The sequence below is a fragment of the Pseudopipra pipra genome, chromosome 5, assembly GCF_036250125.1.
Source record: "Pseudopipra pipra isolate bDixPip1 chromosome 5, bDixPip1.hap1, whole genome shotgun sequence".
NCBI classification, from domain to species: domain Eukaryota; kingdom Metazoa; phylum Chordata; class Aves; order Passeriformes; family Pipridae; genus Pseudopipra; species Pseudopipra pipra.
In genome coordinates, this window is record NC_087553.1 from 68,123,636 (window position 1) to 68,146,750 (window position 23,115).

The window sequence follows — 23,115 nt, forward strand, 5'->3', positions numbered from 1 at the left end:
GAGAATAATCAGGAAGATTCCTACAATGGATATAGGAACATTAAGCAACTCCAAATAGGCTTTCAAGTTGTCTGAGTACTGAAATAATAAAGCTTACTTTAAAAAGGAAAAAAACCCACTTCTCATAGAATCACAGAATGGTTTGGATTGGAAGGGACCTTAAAGATCATCTCATTCCAACCTTCCTGCCATGGGCTGGGACACCTTCCACTAGAACAGATTGCTCAAATCTGCATCCAGCCTGGCCTTGAACATTTCCAGGGATGGGGCCACGTCTTCTCTGGGCCTGCCAGAGCTTCTCTTGGCAACCTGTGCCAGTGTCTCATCACCCTCATAGTGAAGAACTTCTTCATATTATAATATCTAACAATATCTAATCTAAACCAGGTGTGAGCCAGTCGCTGGTGTTGCAAATAGAGTCAGCAAAGCTTTTGCACTTATCAGGAGTACCACAAAACATGACCCTCACCAGCAGCACTGCTCACTATGCTAAGCCACAGCCAGCTAAGACACTTCATGGACAAAAAACCAACATCAGTATTTCAAAGTTAGTGCCTGTAGGATTCAAAATGGAATCAACTTTTATTTTTGCAACATCACCAGAAAATTTGATGTGATTTGATTTTATTTACATTTTCAATATTCTCAATATTGAATTAAGATTTAATATTGAATTTCTGCCCCTTTCTACAAGGAACAATATTGATTTTGCAAGACAAATAGCCAGGCTAGGGTCAAGGGGAAGTTCTGCATATTATTTGTGCAATGGTAACTTCTCCTAGGAGGGATATCTGGGGAGAAGGTAGAGTGGGAAGTGGACACAAGTATAATGAAAAAAGTAAAAGAATGAAGAGAAGAGAATAAGGGAAAAGAAAGGTAGAACACAAGTTTTAATTACAGCACTCAATCACAGAAAGAAAAACAAGGAATACAAGAAAAGATCTAAAATTTAACATTCTGAAATATCATTTGGACAATAAAAAAGAGTGTGATGCTTTACAATTCGTTTTTGTGATGATCTTTTAGGAGAACCTTCCTATGAAAGTTCTTCCTTTTAAGAAGCTTTCCTAAGAAACTCACTTCAACAAAACTCTTTGAAAGGGAAAATTTCATTCACCTTCATCCTGATCATATCAGATGCCTCAGCTGGACTCCCTTAAAGACAACACTACCTTTCCTATAGCACAGAATTCAAGGCATTTGGAACAAACACCAAAGTGCTTATGGTATCTACCATGATGGTCTTCTGTTGCTCTTCTCAGAAATGTTCAAAGGACACAAAAACCTTTTGTGCTATCAATTCAGACATGCAACAGAAAAAAAGTGCTTTTTGGTGTTGCTTCCCACTGGACTGGAGGAAGTTGCTGTATTGGGCAACAGGCTGAATCTGATGCCTCCTCTTTAGCTGAATCCCACTCAAAATAATGGTTCTCGAGTCAGCTATGAAGGAATGGAGGTGTCTGGTAGAACTCTGGGCAGAGAGGTTCTCTCCACCATTAACTGCTCTTTTCAGGTATCACCCATACAATAAAAAATGCTACTAAAATCTCTCTATGGAGGAAGAAGCATTTACTCAATACCCTGCAGCATTTCTAAACTTTATCCAGACTGTGGATCTCAGCAGATCATTATGGATTGGATGAAATGTGGGGGGGAGGCTGCACTGCTGTGCAAATTAACATCACAGACTCATTACATCCAGTAAAAAATATATGTAATAATTATTTTTAGTATTAATATTAGCAAATACTACTCACCTTTGTTGCCAAGGACTTGAGCTTGCCCAGCAGTGACTGCTTATTTGAATATACTATTTCTTCTTCATTATCTTCCCCTTCCATTATAGCACAGCTGTCAGCAGCTGGCAGTTCGCACTCTTTTGAGTTCGTTGTCATCACTAATTTGGAATATTTATACTCCAGCCTGAAGATATAAAGCCAGACAGGCATAGATTTTTTTACAAATGTCCCATACTCAAGGTTTTTGTAATTTGGGTTATCTACCAGTCCTCCCACATAGTCATTTCTGAGGTATTTACTGGAAATTAGATCCTTTTCAATTACTAAAAATATATAATAACCAAAATAATATTAACAATACAGCAAGCTCTTGCTTCCCAGATTAGTCCTCCATCCTTACAAAAGAAACATGTTTTCCCAAAAGACCACAAGTAGGTCAAGAGGGCTTCGGGCATGAAGAGGTGCAACCTGTGTGCTGGTTGGGGCAACAACCAAAGTAGAACTAAGAAATATACAGTCAATAACCTTATTTTAACCCACCTGAAAGGGGCTAATTAGACTAAAGATATCTTTTTGGTATTTAGACCTTGAAAAATCCACATTGCTTCAGAATCTAAGGTCAACTTCAAACTCTCAGAAGTTAAAAATATAGTTAGTTCCTATTGGGAAATTATGTCATAAAAAATTACTGTAGCTTTTCTATACTTTCCTCACCAGAATTTTTCACAGACACTGTTGGGAGAAGAAACATCAACTTGATGTATAAACAAGGATCCATGATGTATAAACCCTGAATCAACATGGTACTTGTCATCAACACTGTCGTAAGGTCAGATCCAGGAAAGTCTTTCTGTTCACTCCATCAAGCTTTCAGCTTACTTTTATATGGAACACAATTTGCAGTACTTACTTCTGGTTCTTCTTCCAAAAATAGCAGGTCAAGGCTATGAGCAGAACAGCTGTGAAAGCACCAACACCAGCTCCAACTTTAAGCCAAAAATCTACTGTTTCACAAGTGCTGGTCTTTTTTTCTGGCAAGGAAACCCCTTTAATGCAATGCTTTGGTTCATTCCATACATACAAGGTTTCCTTTCAAACAGAAAACAAAAAACAACAAAAAGTGAGGTGCTTGTAGGAAAAGAGAGAACTACTTAGAGTTGCAGAAAACAAGCTGTTCTGAAGTAGAAAGCTTAGATAACTTTTCAGTGAAAGCCAGACTCTCGCTGAAGTTTTATTGTCTAATCAGTCATCCCCTTATTTGTGCCTGCAGGTTCAGGCATGGCAAAAGGATTTCCTCTTCTGTATAGTTCTTCATGTGACACAATATGGGTTGGACAGCTATTGGGAATGAGTTGTGCCTGCATTGGAGCTGCTGACCAACAGGATAGTTTGAACCTGTGGAGGGACTTCCTAGCGTTTGACTAGAGAAGGCAGCAGCAAAAATATTGCAAGCAAGGTAGGATGAATTTATAAACTGAAATTCCCAATCCTTTTAGCTTGCCCTTGGTGTTTATGGCTACTGAGAATTGGACGCATTTGGGAACTCCATCCTTCACAAATAACTTGCCTGCATCTATGAATCCATAGAGAGTTCACATCCTTACTCACACAACTGGTCAGGACAAGCCAGGTCTGCTCCAGGAACCACACTGCCATTGGCACAAACATTCCTGAGTCTCAACACAGCACCCCAATGTGGTTGCATCCAAACAGCTCAGAGTCTGGACTCTGCCTGCACTTACATATTAGTCTGCCCATCAAATTTCGACAAGAGTCTGAGTTATACCCAAATGAACCCATCCGGAGATATGGGTCCTGTACCTGAAATCCTTTTTTGCAGGCTCCCTCAATCTCATGGTAGTCTTGCTCTGTGCAGAGAGGACAAGCTTCTGCACTTTCCCAAACAAAGTAGAAAGTGCATCCATCGCAGGTGCCCGCAGGACATGAGCTGGGAGGAGAACAAAGCCTAGTGATCAGTTATTAAACACTGGGGTTTGCATTGTCACTCCACATTCTGCTGCTGAAGATTGGGAATGGGAAGTACAAGAAATGGATAAACATCCATCAAGTCAGCAGATGAAAAAAATCTGGGGAAGAATTTTCCACAGTTTGTAAAATGCTTTCCTCAAGTGACAACAGATGCTGAGCCATCAAATCTCTAAAATAACAGTTCATTTCCTAGCAGGGAGTGGTACTCTTACACAGGGGAGGGGAGGGGAGGGGAGGAGAGGGGAGAGGAGGTGAGGACAGGGCAGGGGAGGGCAGGGGAGGAGAGGGGAGGGGGAGGAAGAGGAGCAGAACTACACCAGTGTTTCACCAGCACGGGCTAGCCCAGCACACGCCTCTATCACTGTTCTCCTGAACTGGGTGACTGTTCCACACGAATGCTGCTATCCGGTTCCTGCCGTTCTAATGATGCCTGGGTGATTTAGTCCATATGGAATGGACTTGTCCTGTCATGGTTAATTACTAGAAGGATGTTCACCAGCTAATGAAGAGATAACAGGTTCTCTTAGTCTAAGGAAAACTAATGGCCTATTTTGTATTCAGCCTGCAGAAGGAAGTTGTACTGGCAATGGTAGGACATTCACATAGCTTTTGTTACTGACAATCACATCAGTTGCTGTCTAACAGCAGCAATGGCCAAAAGTCCATGCAAGAAGTTCAGTTATGTAAATATGAAATATATTCATACCAAAAATGCATTTAAAATTATGTTGTTCTATATCATTTGGAAACCTGTTATCCTGATCTGAAGCACTGAAAAATCTCCAGCCCTAACAGCCCATTCCAGTTTATCCTGGTTTGAATACCTGACAACTGTCCTCTCTGGATTATGGAGCATTTTTTAAACTACATGGGAAGAGCACTGACAGACCTTTCTCTTCAACTGCTTTCATCTTATACTGTAGCTTCATGTGATACTAAACACTGTGTCTGGAGGATCAAGGAGTTAGGCGCTGTATTATTTGACATATATCAGGTACCTCACTGTGTGAAAACTGCTGTCTGATTGCTGAGGTAATCAAAGGAGGATAGGAAGGGAGAAGTCAACACAAACTGGGATAAGGTACATATGTCAGCTGTGTGTCATTTCTGGCCATGCTCACACTTTTAAAAGCAAGGTAGGTTGTTCCTCCCTCGCTACTGGTGAGTTATCACAGCTCACATTGTGTTTAACCTGTGACATTAGGAGAACAACTGGAGGATTTTCACATGGCAGCTGATAGACAGCGGCTTATTGCCCAGCACAGCTTGTAGTGTGTCAGGTCCCTCAGCAACTGGGGTAAGTATCTTCCAAGGTGTTCAATCATCAATCACTCATCCATCGCCTGTGAAGCAGATGCTGCCTTGCCTTCATTCAGCTGAGCATGGTTATCTGTCTCAAAAGGGACAGGGATCAAAGGATCCCACACTTCTCATACTTGGGAAGAGGACTTAGCTTTTGGGAAGGGGGATGAGTGATAGGGCTATCAGCAGATTTATAGTAACATCCAGACACCCTAAGATGGGCCTTGACAAGGAAGGTCAGGATGGGCCAAGAGAAAGGTCATCAGAGTTGAGGGGAACTTCTGAAGAATGACAGGGTGTTGTTAAAGAGTAACAGAATTAATCCTTTTACTGTTTTTTTTTCCTCTGTAACTTTTCAGTTATGCTTTAAGTTATGTTTATGCAGGTATAAACAGGACTTTGGAAGAAAGATGCATTTTGAAGTCACTTGAATCAGAGAGAAGGGAAAAGGTCAGGCAAATTAAACTCTAGTACAAGGGGGTTAGGATGCAAACTGGAGTGATGAGACACATAAATAAATACATCTCGAACTTTAACTAGACAGAGTTCAGGGCTCAAATAAGCATTGCAATAGCAGATTTCATAATTCCTAGGACAGGTTGCTCTTTTCCAAAAAAATAGTTTTTTTCCATAGCCACTACTGTAGATCAAGGAAGAAAAACCACCTCTCAAACCCTGACCAGGCAGTTCTAGTCAGGAGGCCAAAGATTAAAATAAGGAACTGAAATAAAGGAAAAGTTAAGACAAGGAAACATTACTAAATTTTCTTTTGCCTTTAAGCTCAGAACAACCTGCCTGAGCTCTAATGTCTCTCATCACACACTCTAAACACAAATGAGTTTGTCTGCTGGGAGGTGATGGACACCTAGGAAAAATACATGAGACCTTCTGCATGGCTGATGAGGGCAACAGCATTCCTCATTGCTGTTAAAATTACAAATGAGTTTTGTAAAGATTACCTGAGTAGCAAAGGCTTTTTGGCACTACTAAGACACAAACACTCAAATACCTGGGCACAGAAAGCTCTCCTTGGCCTGGTTTGTTGGGGTTGCATCTCATTGTCACAACAGTTGCACGGCCATTTTCACAGGAGGTTGTCACTGTTGAAGACCTAATGTCAAACAAGAGGAGAAAAGTAACTCATTTACCCCACAATAAATACATGTTACTCTTTCATGGGTCTCTGTCTATTCATGCAGCTGCAATACCGACAAAACACCCTTTACCACAGCGCTTTTCACTTTGTCAGCTGAAAAAAATAAAGGAGCAACAGAAGCAGGGTAGGTTTCACCACTTCAGTTAAATCTCAAAGTGCTCTAAGATGCTACTCAGGCAACCGTTGTGGTTCTCTAGCTAGTTTGAAATCTGCTGAGTCAAGGAATAAACTTTCCCACAAAGCAGAATAGAACAATTGAAAAAGAGAATTGCAGGTGCTGATGTTAGTGTGTTACTCTGCTGGAGAGCTTATGATGGCTCACTCCTCAGCTGCTAATCTGAGAACCACACTGGCCCGAACTAGCACAAGGAAAAGGGGATTAAAAACATGGACCTTATTCCAGCATGATAGACACTGTAAGCCAAGTTCATAATAGGCTCAAAGTGGGGTCATTGGTGTGGAGTTCAGTTTGCAGAATCAGACTTGTAATTTCACATGTGCATGAACTGCTGACATCCAAAATCCTACAGTCAATTAAGATCTGTCATTAAAGCCAGAACAATCCAGAGAGCCAACCAGCAGGACAAATACAGGTAAGTGTCTTAAGCTGAATAGCCCCAGGGGCTCCAGAGTCCCAGCTTAGAAAACCAATTGCCATGAAGACACCAGCGTGTAGACATCTGGACTGAGCTGACCTTTGAGCTACTTCTTACCCAAGCTGAGGCTTCGTAAGAAGTATTTCACTCTTCTCTATTCTTTTTATGGAGAAGAGTGAAGAATAGGAAAAGCATACTAGTAACTGTGCGTGTTCAAACAATTGCTGTTAATCTTGATTAGTTCTTTTTTGTAGCATCAAAGTAAATGCAAATGAAAGTGAAAGAAGATATGCAAAGGGAAGTGGACATAGCAAAGTGATATATGAGAAAATATGGAAAGAAACAGGACACGGGAAGTGGCATCTGGATGAATCAAAGCTCTGGTATCACTTCCTACAGATAAAGTGTAATTCAGATTTGAGTAAACAGTGTTTGCTGACTTTATAAGATGTTCTTCAACATGCCAATCAATATCAGCCAGATACTGATTCAAGTGGTAAGGATTAAAGCTGAATTACAGATCCTCCCTTACGGTTTTAGTTTCCCTTAAACAAATGAAGAAATTTGACATAGCAATAAACAGTATTTTTTACCTACTTGTAAAAGAAATGCACATCCGGTATTTTGCTTGCAGAGGGAGGAAACATATCGGCCTTTATGCTGATATTTTCCAGCATTGTTTCAACTGTAGCTCCTAAAATTTGAGAAGGAAAAAAAAAGGAGCAAACTAAGAATGGATCTTTGAGCAGTTAACATGTAATATTTTCTCAGTCTGAAAGGTATATATCTCACTTAATAGCAATTAATGGCATTACTATACATTACACACTTTCTTTTATTCTAACTAACCCTTCCAGATTTACATGTTCCTCATACAGTCTGATTTGCTCACATAGACATAGCAAAACAAAAAAATTAATAAAATGCCAGTGTAATAATTTTTTCTCTTTTATATTAATTTAAAGCAATCAATATTAAAGAATCATAAAATAATTTAGGCTGGCAAAGGACTGCTGAAGATTCTGATCCAGCCACGGAAAACATATGCCTTGAACTTATAACCCTCACACGTCGTAACCGTGTAACAACCTGAGCAATCTGCAGTACTGTGAGAGGTCCTGCAATGTTTCAGAAGAGGGAGCTGTACAAATGGGAATGCATCCTTCTAGGGAGGTGAAAAATTGCTACAACAACAAAAGAAAGCAGTAGAAGTCAGAAACTGGTGGAAAGATGGGAAAGATTGAAGAAGTTTTCTGCTTGTTCTTGAAACAGTTCATAGATTCACAGACTCATGGAATGGTTTGGGTTGGAAGGGAATTTAAAGATCATCTTGTTCCAACTCCCCTGCCAAAGGCAGGGACACCTTCCACTAGACCACGTTGCTCAAAGCCGCATCCAACCTGCCCTTGAACACTTCCAGGGATGGGGCATTCACAGCTTCTCTGGGAAACCTGTGACACTGCCTCACCATCCTCACAGTAAAGGATTTCTTTCAAATATCCAACCTAAAACTACCCTCTTTCAGTTTAACCCATTACTCCTTGTCCTACCACTCCATGCCCTTGTAAAAAGACCCTCTCCAGCTCTCTTGTAACCCCTTTAGGTACTGAAAGGCACCCTAAGGTGTCGCTGGAGTCTTCTTCAGGATTAACAACTCCAGCTCTCTCAGCCTGTCTCCACAGGAGAGGTGATCCAGCCTTCTGGTCATCTTTGTGGTCTCCTCTGGACTCACTTCAGCAAGTCCACATCCTTCTCATGTTAGGAAAGACAAACTTCAACCATTCAAAAATATAGTAATTGATATAAAGAAAGGGCAGCAGAAGAGCTTCATATCTTTTCTCTGTACTAGGAAAAATATCAGGAGTATCTCCTTGCTTTCCAAGACAATGACACCTGATTCCTTCAGCGGCAGGAGAGGATATTGACATCTCCTTGGCATGCCTGCTTATGAACTAGCAAACCCATACCTAAAAGTCACCTTTAATAGAGCTTTTAATTACTTTCATCATGGCTAGGCTTCGCGAACGAAGATTTAGGAAGGCTCTATCCACATTTGCTACAGGCACACTGGTGGCTTATGAGGCCAATACGTGACAGACATATCCGATTGCAAAAGGCACAGCAGAAAGACTCCTTAGATGGTGTATTCTGCAAGACACGGTTCTTTCTGCGTTGCCTTTTCTCCTCGAGAGTGATCCTGCGTGTGTTCTCAAAGGAGACAGCAGCGTTATAGATGGTGTGCCTCCAGGCCTCCCGATTGGAGGCCAGAGTAGACCAGTTATGGTGATCAATATGGCCAAGGCTGAGATGTTGTTTCAGGGAGTCCTTGTATCTTTTCTTCGGGGCTCCTCTCATGCAGCAGCAAGTGGCAAGTTCACCATAAAGCAAGAGCTTTTAATTACAATGAACTGTCAAAAGACTCATGGGGAGGAAATATGATGACCCAAATTACAATGTGGCTACCATGATGAGGCAAAATAATGGTAAATGAAAATGAGTTTCAGTCCATGGATAGATACACAATGAGTGGAAGTCAACAAGAGTTTATGGAGAACAGCTTTTGTGGAACAAATCTGATCTCATCCCTTGAGTGTTGATGAATTTTGTTGCTAAAGAAAATTATGTAAATTTATCAAGTATTTCACTAATTACCACATGAGATTCTAATTAAAAAGTTAGCAATCTAATAACAATTGAGTGCACACTCTGAATTAAAAACTATTTAGCTAAGTAATTAAAAAATTATCTGGCCATGGGAAACTCTCATGAAATGTGGTATGTCTCCAGGCTTCTCTAGGCATCGATATTGAAGTGCCAAAATGCAAGATTATTGGCAAGCATCTGCAAGTAACTACATAATCACTGTTGGTAAAGTGTGAGACAAAGATTAAGAGGAACAGGAATAAAATACAAAGCATTTGGTTCATTTGGTAAGATGGTCGCAAACAACTTAAATATATTTTAGTGAAGACAAGTGAAGCAAGGCAGGCAGGCCAGTCTTAAACTGTAACTGAAAAAAAATCCAGAGTGGACATCAGAAACAAGAAGGTGTCATAAAATCCCTTGAGTCTGGAGAAAGAAGGACTCAGGAATTCCAAAGACAGAAGTGATTTTTATTGCCATTATAGCAAATTAAACACTGGAATAGTGTTCCAGTCTATGCTTTAAGAAAATATTAAAGGTTACAGAGCTGTAGAAAGAGCCTCAAAATTATTCAGATGTTAGAGATAAATACATGATAGCAAGAGACTTAGAAGAACTTGGTCTACTTAGCTTATCAGAAAAGCAGACTGGGGAAGGTGTGATGATTCCAGTACACAATATATTTCTTCAAAAAAGAAAATGTGAGTGTGAAATGGAGAAAGAATAACAAGAAGCAAAAGCTGAAAAGTGAAGCCAGGGAAATTAAAATAGGAAACAAGTCTGCTTTAAAATCACATACAGAGTCAGTCTTTGACTAGTGGAAAAAAATACCAGTGACTGTGGCAAAGCTTTTATTTCTGGCAGTCTTAAAAGTCCAGGTTGAATGATCTTCCAAAGATGTGCTTTTGTCAAACATGAGTTTCTGGGCTCAGTGCCAGGGAGAAAGTACAAGCACTCAGTGCCTGTAATGGATAGGTGAGCAGACTAAATGACTTCATTGTCTAATCTGGCCTCAGACTCTGGGAACTTGTGAGCCAGATCAGTGCAAGCCTTAATGACGTGTACGGCCCCACGCTGCCCTAAACCTCTTCCTTTCTTGACTAATTATGTCCCAACACCAGTTTCTTCTTCTGAAATTGCCCAAGTGGGGTCTTGGTATGAGCAGAAACACTTAGACTCATGTGACTACCACACTCAATGGTCTTGCCCTGAGCAAGGCAGGCAGGAAACATGAAAGCAAACCCATGCTTTGTAATTACATTATCCATTATACTGAGTCTTGGGCTGCCCCTTCACTCTTCTCCCAAGGTAATGCAGCTGCTGAGCCCAGAAGGATTTACTCTGCAGCCCTAAATACATAAGAGTACATTCATGATAATAACAAGCAGAAGACAAACCATATACCTAAGAACCTGTCAGCCAGGCTGTTGGACTGCAGAGCCAGGGCTGTTCGGAAACCTTTGCTGTCTGACGGGATGATGGTGGACTGGCAGACAAAAGCTCCCACAAAATTGGAAAAATCTTCTGATTCTGCAACCATGTCCTTCAGAGTAACGTCTGTAATGTTGTCAGTGCAAATTGCCATCTTCTTCCCCTGTGGACAATCAGAAAAAAAAAGGGGGAAGCTGTTGATTGTTGATAAGATGTGAAAAAGTTTGGGAAAGGAAAGATTGCAAACTTTCTGATTGCAAACTGGGTGAGATTCATTACTTTACCTTATAACAACTTGATGTCTCTATGTGTCTGTCATAAGAGGGACAAATTGCAGCAATAAACTGTGCTATTGTGAAAGCTCCAATTGAAGCCTTGTACAGACTCAGAAACACAATGTCACCTCTGGCATGTGTCTTATCAGAAATCTGTGCTGTGGAGCACTCCTCTTAGTTTATCTTGACAGCACAGTGTTTACTTGCAGAGCATAATAAAATAGCTTGCAAAGAAAAACCTTATTTCCCTTCCCTTCAAATAATATAATGTAGAATACCTCTTTATTTGGGATTTAATCCAGACAAAATATTTTCAAAGCACAAATACACGAAATCTCTAAACAGATATACAGCCTTCAAGGCTGCCTTAATGTCACATGTCAAGACCAGTGCTACAGCTGAGCAACAGCAATGAAAGACAAATCACCAGACTCAGTTTTCCTGACAAAATGTCAAGCACTGACCACCTAATCATGGTTGGTAGCACTGTAGTACCATCATAGTAATTTGGGAAAATTAAGACCAGATCCACAAGGGAATCAGCATATCTGCACTTTTGTCAATCTAGTTGTTAGCAGCTCTGATCCAGGTGGTAGTTAAACACATATTTAAGCCTAAAAGTATGCAAAATGATGTAAAGAAATGTGACTATTCATCTGTCTCAACTCATGTATATCCTTTGGTACATGGGCAAAAGACTTCAGAACTTTACAGGGCTGAACATTAATGTAAAGTACATGTGCTGGTTTTCATGGGACAATGTACAACACCAGTACTGCTCTGAAAGGTCAATTTATGCATGTGACAACAAGCTCTGGTACAGTCCAAGCCCCAGAGAAAGGTCTCTTGACTCTGTTTGACTCATCAACTAAACACATTTTTCCACCGCTTTCAAAGGCTGCAGTCAAAGTCAGCACTGGGCACCTTGGTCACTGGCAGACAGCAGGGTGACTAGGGGCTCTGCTGACTACAACATCTCCAGTCAAGTCATGAGGGAAACATATGGAAAGAAGTTGCCAGGTGATAGACTCAGACTCTTCACTTGAGCTCCTTGGTGGCAGCACACAAAGGTGAGGGTTGTGACTCAAGTGACTTGAAGGCACAAGAACTAAGAAAAGGCAGGGATGTGACAGGGGTTTTCTTCTGAGCATTGTTTATGGCCTAAAACTTTGTCATCTCTGCTCTGGAAAATCATTTGGCTGCTCAAAAATCCTCTTGCTCTGCTAAACAAGATCCAAAGGGAAGTGTTTGTGCAGTGTTGGTGACAATTCAGATGAAGGGGAGTCCTTGTCCTGCCTCAGTGTGACCCCAGATCATCAACACAGGCAACAAATTGGTTCATCCCCCCAACCCTCAACACCAGCTGAGCTCACCTCATTCCCACACAGGCTGATATTAAAGAAGTGGAAGAACTTGGTCCCTCGGGAAGTGAAGCTGGGTCCGCTCATCAATGAGCCCACCTGGCTGAGGTTGCTAAAATTGTAATTCAGGCTCTGGTTATCCTTGACATAGGACACCAGGCAGTCACTGAAGCAGGCAGAGTGGTCCTGTAAGGAAGGAGAAGCATCCATTAAAGAGCAGTTATGGAACAGCAGCAAACCGTTCCTCTGGGATTTAAAGCAAGCAGATGCAGACAGTACTGCTTTCCTTGTTAAGGATGAAGGGCAACTCTGTCCTAGTCCTCTAATTCATCTTTCTCTTGGGAGAAATCCCATTCCTGTTTCAATCCCTCACAATAACATATCAGGACTATAATGTTCCCCAAGCCTGGTTTTTCTGCTGTTCGCTGCATTAGCCAAGAAAATGTAGTTTCTTTCTTTGTTTTGTTCTGTGTGCCTTTAGGATCCCAGTGTTCCAGCTCAAAGCTCTGTAAACAGATCAGAACATGCCCTTGGTTACATTTGTATCTTGCAAAGGAAACACAACAAACAGCCCAAGACACAAGGACTGTATATGAACCCAGCTGAAGTCAGGCAGAATACGAACAAATTGAAGCAGTTTTTCTGGTACCTGTGCAGCTCCTTGCATGTAATAAATGCTTACTAAGGCTTAAGGGCAATTTCATGTAAGAGGCACTTGTTACAGGTTTCTAAAGGCACAGACACATCATCCAGCAGAGAAAGTCCCTGAGTTTAAAACAGCAGGTGTCTGGGACAGTTTTAGGTAGAAGCAACATATATGCTTGCCCTCTTCATACACTGTCCACAGCTTCTTGAAACAAATCTTTTTTTGAGTTGATGTGGTCAATTTTATCTTGTTACTGCATATTTTACAAATAGAAATTAGCCTAGTGACATCTCTGAAAGAGCAGGCTCACAGGTTATATCTAGACTCCACTGCTCACAAGGCACATACCTGTAGGAAAGAGCTAAAACTGGCCCTTGGGCCCTTTGAGCTTATAGCCCAAAACCCCCTGTCTGCCCATCGCTCAGAAACACTCATTTTCTGTACCTTGGTGCTCCTGCTGCCAGGCCCACAGGGGATGCAGGCCTCCCTGCCATAGACCTGGTGGATGGACAGGAAGGTGTTGGCCGGACACTCCTTGCACTGGCTGGTCTCCTTCTCGATGTAGTGTCCTGGCGGGCAGGGCACGCAGGATGAGCCAGACTGCTCCGAGCCCAGCGCACAGGCCCGGCAGGAAGAGGCCACTCCATCCACTGCGTTGGTCACGGTGATGGAGTAGATCTTGGCCATGTCATTGATGAACTGTCTGCTCTGGAACGAGAGCCAAGGAAACCACCCTGGTGTCGTCGCACCATTGTGTTTGGACACAGATGGACAGACATCTCTATGCGTCAGTTCAGGGATCAGCTTATTCATAACTCTGTCCCTCCTCCTGGATCTTTTATCCACAGCTGCCTCCCCAGGGCTGCTTTATGGTGAGAGCCACTCACTCCTTACAGGAAGCCTGTGAGCTTCAACAGAGGGTGAGAGCTCTAGGGATGAGTGTCCAAGGAAAGCTGTGTTCTAAAGACCCGTGTGTAAAGAAGTACTTACATCTTGGCCCTCGTTTATTCTCTGAAAGGCCCAGGTGAATGTGAAGGAAGCATTTTTGGAGATGATGTGAGTGTAGGATTGTTTTTCTTTACTTCTTTCCCATGATTCCACCACATTTGTATTTTTTCGATTAACATCCTAAAAAATGGATATATTTAAAAAAAAACCAAGCAAAACAAACAAACAAAAAACCCACACATCCCCCCACACTCACACAAAAAGCATGGTCATACTACACTGAACACCAGCATTTTATGATATAGAGATTAATGTATGAAGGACTTTACAATCACATTTAACAATTAATAAAGCAGAGCAAACATACTTATTCTGTTTTCCACAACTGGCAAATTTTTAATTGAGAATGGGTGGCTGTTCCAAAAGATGTTGTAGTTCATATAAGAGCTAAGTTCAAAGTCCTATAGTAGTTTATAACCATTATGAGGACGGATTCAGCACAGTGGTTCTTTCAGATTTGAAATTTTGTTTGTATGTAAAACTTGCGGGTACCAGAGCACAGAAAGGGGAAGGCAAAAATTCAGAGGTAAATTGTAGTTTCTGACATCTTCAGATACCCACTTTGATGGTGTCTCTTGTGAAAGAGAACTGAGGCCAATAATGCAGCACCAAGATTTACATAACAAAACTCCATTCAATCTATGTTTATGTTTCTTATTCTCAATCAGCTGCAAATGTTCCAGTGAAAGATGTTTTTCCTTTAAAACAGATTCCTTTAAATTGCCACTAAAGACAGACTCAAATTACCACCTAATTTCCACTCAATTCTCTCTAAATTAAGAGCAGATTCCCCTAAAGAGCCACTAAACACAAAAAAGGACCAGCTTCCCCTTTCACTGGAAGGGGCAAGGGAGCTGTCACAGATCCAGTTACTTTCCTCAGCTGATGGACTTTCAATAAGCAGACCTCGAAAGTAAGTAAAATGGTACTTTCCTTTCACAAACATCTGCCTGCTACCCTACTGATTCCCCAGATCATTGACAGAATCAAGTCTAAACTTCCAAATTGTCCACTTCCCATCCCTCTATCCCACATCTTGACTTGTGGCTCTGTTACTAGAGGCCAGCTCAACTGCACAAGAGACACTGATAATTTCATCAGTCAGTTTAACAGGGGAAAATTTGGCTCTTTAGTGTCCAACATTTTCTTTCAGAATAAACAGATAACCAGGAATGGTTCACAACTCATAGGGTGGAGGAATTTCTCTAGATCATTCATTAAATCCTTCCTGCAAGGGCACTGCAGATACTAAACTAATGTCATACTTAATCTTTAGCATAATAAACCAAGTGCAACTAATCACACCTATGTAGAGGTATTAGAGTGACATGTGGAATATCAGGCTCAGTCCTTAGTCATGGAGAAAGAGGTCTCACTTACTGCCATAAAGTACAACACACAATCTGCTGAACAGATGGTCTCAAAAATAAAAGTAATCCGTCCTAGTTCTGCCCCAGTTGCTCCTGTCACTGATGTCGGAGGTCTGTTAAACAGAGAAGGGACAAAACATTTACATGGTGCTCTCCAGACAGGCAGCAGTCAATCCTTCAAATTCCTTTTGGTATGCTGAAACCACCAAAGTCTTGTCACAGAAAATCTGCCCTTGCAGAACAACAGAGACCAGGTTTCACATTGGCTCTGCACTGGGTGTCGGCTGCAGCAGGGTCATTTTTTGAGTGTCTGAATTCTTTATTGAACAGTTCCCTCCTTCTAATAAATACCTAAATTTGACCATATTTGTAGGGAATTTCATTACTAAAATGCATTAAATATTTCAAGTGATTTACACCATTTAAGTTGCATCTACCCTCCGCTGATGGGGGATGCTTTTCAGGAGCTTCACACAAAGCAGAAGTATTCAGGGTGCCCCCCCTGTGAGGCCACATGTCAAATCCTGTGTCCAGTTTTTGGTCCCTCACTACAAGAAGGACATTGAGCTGCTGGAGCATGTCCAGAGAAGGGCAATGGAGCTGGCGAAGGGTATGGAGCACACGTCTTATGAGGGGTGACTGAGAGAGCTGGAGTTGTTCAGCCTGGAGAAGAGGAGGTTCAGGGGTGACCTTATCACTCTCTACAGCTTCCTGAAAGAAGGCTGTAGTCAGGTGGGGGTCGGTTTCTTCTCTCAGGTAACAAATGACAGAACCAGAGGAAATGTCCCCAAGTTGTGCCAGGGGAGGTTTAGGCTAGATATAAGGGAAAATTTCTTCACTGCAGGGGTGGCCAGGCATTTGAACAGGCTGCCCTGTGGTGGAATCACCATTCCTAGAAGTGTTCAAGAGGCATGTGGATGTGGCACTTGGGGACTTGGTGTAGTGCTGGGTTAACAGTTGGACTCAATGATCTTGGAGGTCTTTTCCAACCCTTATTATGCACCTTTAATTTAATTGCTGCTTGCCCATACTGTAAATTAAAAATCAGGGTTTGCTCAGTGGGTGTAAGAAGTCACCAACTCCCTCAGCTGAAATACAGCAAAGGAAGGCTGATGTTCCTCTAATCTCACTCTTTTGACAGAGAGGTACAACCACCTCAAGCAGATATTTCACTCTGTCCAAGGGTTCAGGAGAGGTGGGATATCCCATTCTCCTGCAGTGCCTTCATCTCCTCACTGACTCTAGGGGAAGCACAGACTGTGCAGGCTGCCTGGAGCCACAGGGCAAAGTAACTTGGATTTCACTAAAACACTGAAAGGGCAGGCTCCAATATCCACCCCACGGCAGGTTTAGCTGGTTGCTTTGGAACAATTTAAAACCAGAGGGATAGGAGTATCTCTTCTCAGTTTCCAGACAGCCAAACATCTGGTATCTTGGAATGAAACAAACACAGCTAAAAACTAAGGTCTTACACACTTGTATGCCTCAGTGGACTGACTGGGGACTGCTTGGAATAAAATCCAAGTTTCCTCTTGTCTCTCATTCATTACATTATTCCGTTTCTGAAAGGAAAACCCAGATGATTCCAGAGGTAGTGTGAAATAGGTGTAAGAGACAGAGATATACAAGAAATACGTGGGAAAAAAAAAAAAATCCAATTCCTTACTTAAATCCCGGGATGTGCAGGTTCAAGATAAGATAGTCATTGTCAGAGCCTCCTGCCCCACTCTGGATGTGATCACCAGCCACCTCCCAACCTTCATAGGACAGAAAAAGAACAAAATTTCGATAAATAGATGGCAAAAAAATCTATCTTAGTATAATTTTTTAAGCAATTCTGTACTTCAGTGTATTTTAAAGATACCTGGTATAAACTATAGAGCAATATAATAATGCTTTTCAACGAAAAATTTTAGCAATTGTATGAACTGCTGATTTTACAGGCAATTGTCACCTTTGAAATCAGCACAGCAATTGAAATTCCCTGACCTGTGCTGTGCAGCTCAGGGGAGATGATCCATCTGATATCTTCCAGCCTTAAAACAGATGAATCAATGAATCCGTGTGTTAAATGTTAAGCATATACTTCAGTTCCCTTCTGCTCAACACACATAATTCAAAGTTTGAGTTACATCAGTCTGACAGGGTGGATCAGACAGAGGAAAATCTGTCAGAGAAGGCTGGAGGTGGGAGAAGTCCCAAATGGGATCATTTTCACCAGTGAGCTGCGACTGCCCTCTGCTGCAATTTTAGCACATGTGCAGAGAGAAAGCTCTGAGTGCTAAATGAACAAAATCACAGACTTTAATTAAGTTTTCCAAAAGAATTACGTATAACCTTGATGGGCGTAGTTATAACAAAACACAAAATGAGATAAGCGAGGGAGAAGTCAAATAGTGTTTTTTTCAGTGGGGATATGAATGCATCTGAAGATGCATTAAAATCTATGTGGGAGAGGTCCTTGGCTGAGGGGACTTCACACAGGCTGCAACTCCTGCCCTCTTCTGGTGTACGAGAGATTTTTCATTTCTTCTTTGTGATACTGTGACAGTGTGATACTGACTACAGAAAATTTCAAGCCTGGTGCAATTAAAGAGAAGGGGGAAAACTGTGTTGTGAGTCATGCAGCAAAGAGCACACTGGTTTTGATGGGTGCTCCATTACAGCAGTGATCCATGCAGGAGAAAGGCACACAGCAACACAGGAAGTCGGGCTCACCGTTCATCCCATCGCATTTCGAGTTGCCAACATTAAAGCAAGATGTCTTCATGTTGCCTGGCAGGATGTTCCACCACTTGTACTCAAACCCAAGGGCTGGTTCAGTCCCAGCAGGGCAGGCTTTGCACTCTGCAGGCCAAGAGGGCAGGAAAAGGATATGACATGGCCAAAGCGCATCTCAAACAGGGTTTTAAAGAACATAGTTACTATTTTTTTACTCTCTGGTGCAAGTAATAAGCAAAGAAAATAATTTATTTCTTTGTAATTAAACAGTCAAAGACTTATCAGGACCAGAAGAGTGGAAATGAGACCAGCATTTTATTAATTGTAGATAATAAGTGGATTGTAAGTAATCTGCAGCTCGGCCCCAAAGCTACATTTCCTTTTTAATGGGTTCAGTTGAAGGTTTGATCATGCTGGTAAACAAGAATTCTCACAAAATGCTGTAAGGGACAACTGAGCTAGTACATCTCAGAATCAACTAGCCAGAATTAAGACTAGACAATGTTGGCAGGGTACAAATATGACAGTGCTTAAAATGAGGTTTTCACAGGAGAGAACTTGGCTTGAGCAGAAGAATGGGTAAGGAGGAATGACTGGCTGTAAAAATTCTGATTCCCCGCTCAAAATCCCTTAAAATAACTCTCAGGATGTTTATATCACCCAAGAAATGAATACAGAACACAGCAGGTCAACTTAGAGCAGCAATCCCTGATAAGAAAGGACTTATGGGAGAAAACAGATATCCAGCTCCCTCTCTCCAACGTTATTTAACAAGTATTTTATGCAAAATGAATTCTGGCTTCTGATGATGTGTCATTTAACTAAGTCACATGCAATCAGACAACTGTTTCTGGGGACACACACAATTTTTTTGCAGACTCCTACCCTGCGTCCCATCCGAAAATGTGCCTGGTGGGCAGGGAGTACAAGAAGATGAGGCGTTGTTGTAGAAGCCAGGATTGCAGGGTGGACAATCCTGCCTCTCTCCAGAAGGAGGTAGGGTCAATGCATCAGGGAGATCCTCTCTGCAGATCTTGGGTTCAATCCATTTGTACATGATCTGAGTCTGGAATGAGAAGATACTGAGCTCACACTGTGTGCTATGAAGCTTTAGGACTAGACGCACCAATTAAGGTCTCCCTTGTAAATTAAATCAGGGTATTCCCAATGACTGAGGCCCAAACAAGACATTGTACATCCAGGACAATAAAGGGAAGGTTGGATAAAGGAAACAGAAGTAATTGGGTTCACAGGAGATTCCAAGATATCAGACCTTAAGAACAAAACAAAAATATGAAGCTTAAAATAATTACTACTGTTCATTCCTATTTAATTAGTATATATCCCCATAGAGACATTTCTGAGGAAAGTCAGATAAATAATTCTAACAACTGCAAAAGCAATCTCTGCATTTTTATTGCAATAACACAAAATATACCTTCTGCATTATAAATTGGAAAGGCATCTGTTAGAGAACACCACAAGTTCTGCATTTTTTCTCCATACTGGCCTGTTCTTTGAAAAGTCCTCAGTTTCTCTCCAGCCATTTTTCACCTACTGAGCAAATGCCAAAACCACGCAGGAGCTCTCCCAGCCCCTCTCCAGTCCCTCTGCATCACCTAAGGAGCCATTTATGAACACTTACATGAGTCAGACCATGGTGTTACCATACACAGCAGTATGGCCTGTCTGTCATCAGCTCTCTCTGAGAAGAAGGTTTAGATGAGATGCATCACCTGTGAAGTTGGGTTTCAAATTTCATCTTACTTTGGGTCTATCTCTGAAAGGGTTTTATATCTCAAGATGAAAATTAGTTGAATTCCATAACTGAGAAACCCAGCTGGCAAGAGTGAAACCTGACCACAGCTCTTCCTCTGGGTAATTCCACCCTTTGGTCCCAGCAGTGCAATCAGAGATCTTTGAGGCCAGAAGCTCAGGTAAGCAAGATTTCACCTTATGAATTTGATCCAGATCCCTTGTCATCTCGGGCGTTGAGCTGCTTGCACTCAAGGTTAGCCCTCTGATAACACAGAGCACTTCAAGAAGTATCAATCCTCTTTGAAACTGTTTCAAAAAATAAGCTGGAAGGAGTTTCAGTTCAGACTCAGGCCTTGGCTCCTGGGAGCTGCAATTAAACTGAGGCTTTCACACTTCATCACTGCCTGCACTTTTTTGCAGCCCTGCCTGTGCCAGGTCATGTACCCTGGCTGACCCACATCCTGGCTGGTCCATGGACACAATGTCCCAGCTTAACATTGGTCGTATCTCATCGCTATGGACTTGTTCGGCCACCTTGGCTCAATCTGGCCGCTGGCACTGGGTCTGCTTTGCCCACTTTACTCAGGCACTGAGGGACTGCTCCTGCTGTCAGAGTGGCACCTGTTCCTATGGATCAACCTCTGCCCTTGGTGCTCCTGAACTTAAAGGATTTTCTGGCATATTGCTCCAGAAATGCTTCAGCAGCGTCACGGTGCCCAACATTTAAAACAAGAAGGCTCAGAAGCTGGTAAAGCATGGGTGGTTGCCCAGAGCCCAAACACACTGCACACCACAGGAATCCTACTGTGTCTGAGCAGTGAGAAGAGGGTCAGAGGGTCTCCGCAACCATGGGGCGAGGGTCTCTGACACTGAAGCTGAAACAGTCAGCCTGGGATTTTTAAAGCAGCAGGTGGATGAAAAGTCAAGAGGAGTCAAGTGCCTCAATCTCCTGAGTCCCTTTCTACACATGGAGTAGGACATGAGGGAAACAACAATCTAATCTAATGTCCAATGAAAATCCTGGCTTATTTTAGTAAGCCACGGAGCAGTAGGCTGGTTCTTTATGGCCACTGTTCACCCGAAGATGGCCTGCACGATCAGGCCCTCTCATTGAGATGCATCACACGGAGAGATAGATGGGGAGTACAGCAAACTTGGACCAGTTTTCAGAGCTGCAGAGCATTAAGCAGTGAGAGCCACGAAAAGGGTCAACAGTAGGAGCCTATTCAGTGCCAGGGAGACTTGGATCACACAGAGCAGTGATAGGGTAATCCGCAGGAGGTTGCAATTAAAGCAGTACCTGGGGGTGTAGCAGCAAACACCATTGCTAATTTCTCAGGTCATTAGAGGCAGTTAACAGAGCAAGAATCAGTGAGTCAAGACCAGGTTGCAGAGCCTGCCAGCTCTTGGGCTAAACTCACTGATGCTTCCTTATTAAAGCACACAAGATCTCAGCTGAATTTTGGAACTGACTGATAAGGAGACTCCAAAATACTCCATCCTGCTAGCAAATATTAGGCCAGGAACATGCAGGTGCTAGGGATTTTTACTGCTTGCAATCCCATCCAGGTCTAAGAGAATCGGGAAAGGAAAGAGACAAGTAGGCCTGACCATGTGTTCACACCTCTATGAGCTTCTTATACCAGTAAACAGGAGTTTCTTCTCCAAATTCCACAAAAATTCCCACTTGATTACAAGGACAAAGGGCAGGAGAGCTTCAAATCCAGGCTGCTCTGCCAGCAGGTTCCTCTGTGAGATGAGATACCCAGCGGACCTAAAATCTCTGAGTGAAACAACCTCCTGAGAGTGCAGGTGATATGAGGCATGGCAAGCACTTTACTAGCAGTTAAGCTCTGCTGCTGCACATGAATACTCACAGGATGTGTATACAACATTATTTCAACAGATCATGGGCCCTTCTTTGATGTTGAAACTGAGGGACATGACACATATGATACCTATGCAGCCAAACAGTCTTCCATTTGAAATAGGAATAGTCATATCCAATGATCCTGTGCCTGGGCACTGCTGGGACAGGGCAAGTTATCACAAGCCCAAAATATGCCAGGAAAGATTGCTAACAACCATAGAGCCAGGTTTATTCTGGGACAGTACTTCACCCAGTGCTCCAACCAGCATGGAAGCATGGAAGTAGCACCAGTGACCCCATCAGACTCATCACAAGTGCAAGGAGCTTATTATCTCACAGCAACAGATCCCTTAAGCAGACCCATGACAGGCAGATTTTCACAGAGAGATAAAGGCTGGAGAGAAGGCAGCTAAAGGACAAATCCTAAGCCTCAGAGAAATTCAATGCTGAAAACAAAATTGGGAAAGTAACTGGGAAAGGGATTCCTACAAACCCTACCTTGTTTTCAAATCCAGAAGTAGCGGTAAGGTCAATGAGGATAAAAATAGTATCATGCCTTCTACTTACTTTTCCTTCCTTATCACATGGGGTATGGATCTGGAAAAAGTCTTTACTTGTGCATGGAGGACGCTCTATACATGCACTGGATCCCTCATCTAAAAAGAAAAGGTGATCAACAGAATATTAAACTATCAAATAGTCCCTGGAAACAAACATAACAAGCTGAAAATCTGGAGATTAAAGTGAGTCAGCAGAAAAATACAAAACAAGTATGAAAAACCAAGCTCTTAACGGAGTCTGCACGAACATTCCCCTGAACTGAAGTGGGAGAAGAAGGAAAATACCAGCTATGCTTGTGCTGCCACAATGAAATGCATTGATTCAGTATGCCCAGGAAGAATTATTAGGAAGAAGTTCTTTACTATGAGGGTGGTGAGGCACTGGAACAGGTTGCCCAGAGTAGTTGTGTATATCCTATCCCTGGAAACAATCAAAGACAGGTTGAATGGGGCTTGGAGCAACCTGGTCTAGTGGAAGATTCCCTACCCATGGCAGGGAGGTTGGAACTAGATGATCTTTAAGGTCCCTTCGAACCTAAACCATTCTATGAGTCACCCAAACCCTCACCCCAACCCTTCACCTTCAAGCAGTAATTTGTGCAGTTTACCAACCATGGGAATATGTTCTCACTCAATAAGGAACAAAATTACTCCAACCCGTTAGGAACTTCCTTACAACACTGGTCCAAT

The 23,115-nt window shown here is 42.2% G+C and overlaps 1 protein-coding gene across 2 annotated transcripts in view; it reads right to left on the minus strand.

Annotated features, from left to right (window-relative positions):
- ELAPOR2 (endosome-lysosome associated apoptosis and autophagy regulator family member 2) overlaps positions 1–23,115 on the minus strand; it is a 102,030-nt gene that overhangs the window by 3,396 nt on the left and 75,519 nt on the right. For both annotated transcript variants that reach the window (XM_064656452.1, XM_064656453.1), the window contains 14 exons: positions 22,433–22,521; positions 19,123–19,303; positions 18,235–18,363; positions 17,183–17,273; positions 15,527–15,629; positions 14,129–14,266; positions 13,583–13,846; positions 12,505–12,678; positions 10,830–11,019; positions 7,380–7,476; positions 6,040–6,141; positions 3,561–3,687; positions 2,650–2,828; positions 1,758–1,923 (listed from right to left, as the gene is read on the minus strand). In XM_064656452.1, the coding sequence (XP_064512522.1) occupies positions 1,758–1,923; positions 2,650–2,828; positions 3,561–3,687; positions 6,040–6,141; positions 7,380–7,476; positions 10,830–11,019; positions 12,505–12,678; positions 13,583–13,846; positions 14,129–14,266; positions 15,527–15,629; positions 17,183–17,273; positions 18,235–18,363; positions 19,123–19,303; positions 22,433–22,521 (2,030 nt within the window). The remainder of the gene's footprint in view (positions 1–1,757; positions 1,924–2,649; positions 2,829–3,560; positions 3,688–6,039; positions 6,142–7,379; positions 7,477–10,829; positions 11,020–12,504; positions 12,679–13,582; positions 13,847–14,128; positions 14,267–15,526; positions 15,630–17,182; positions 17,274–18,234; positions 18,364–19,122; positions 19,304–22,432; positions 22,522–23,115) is intronic.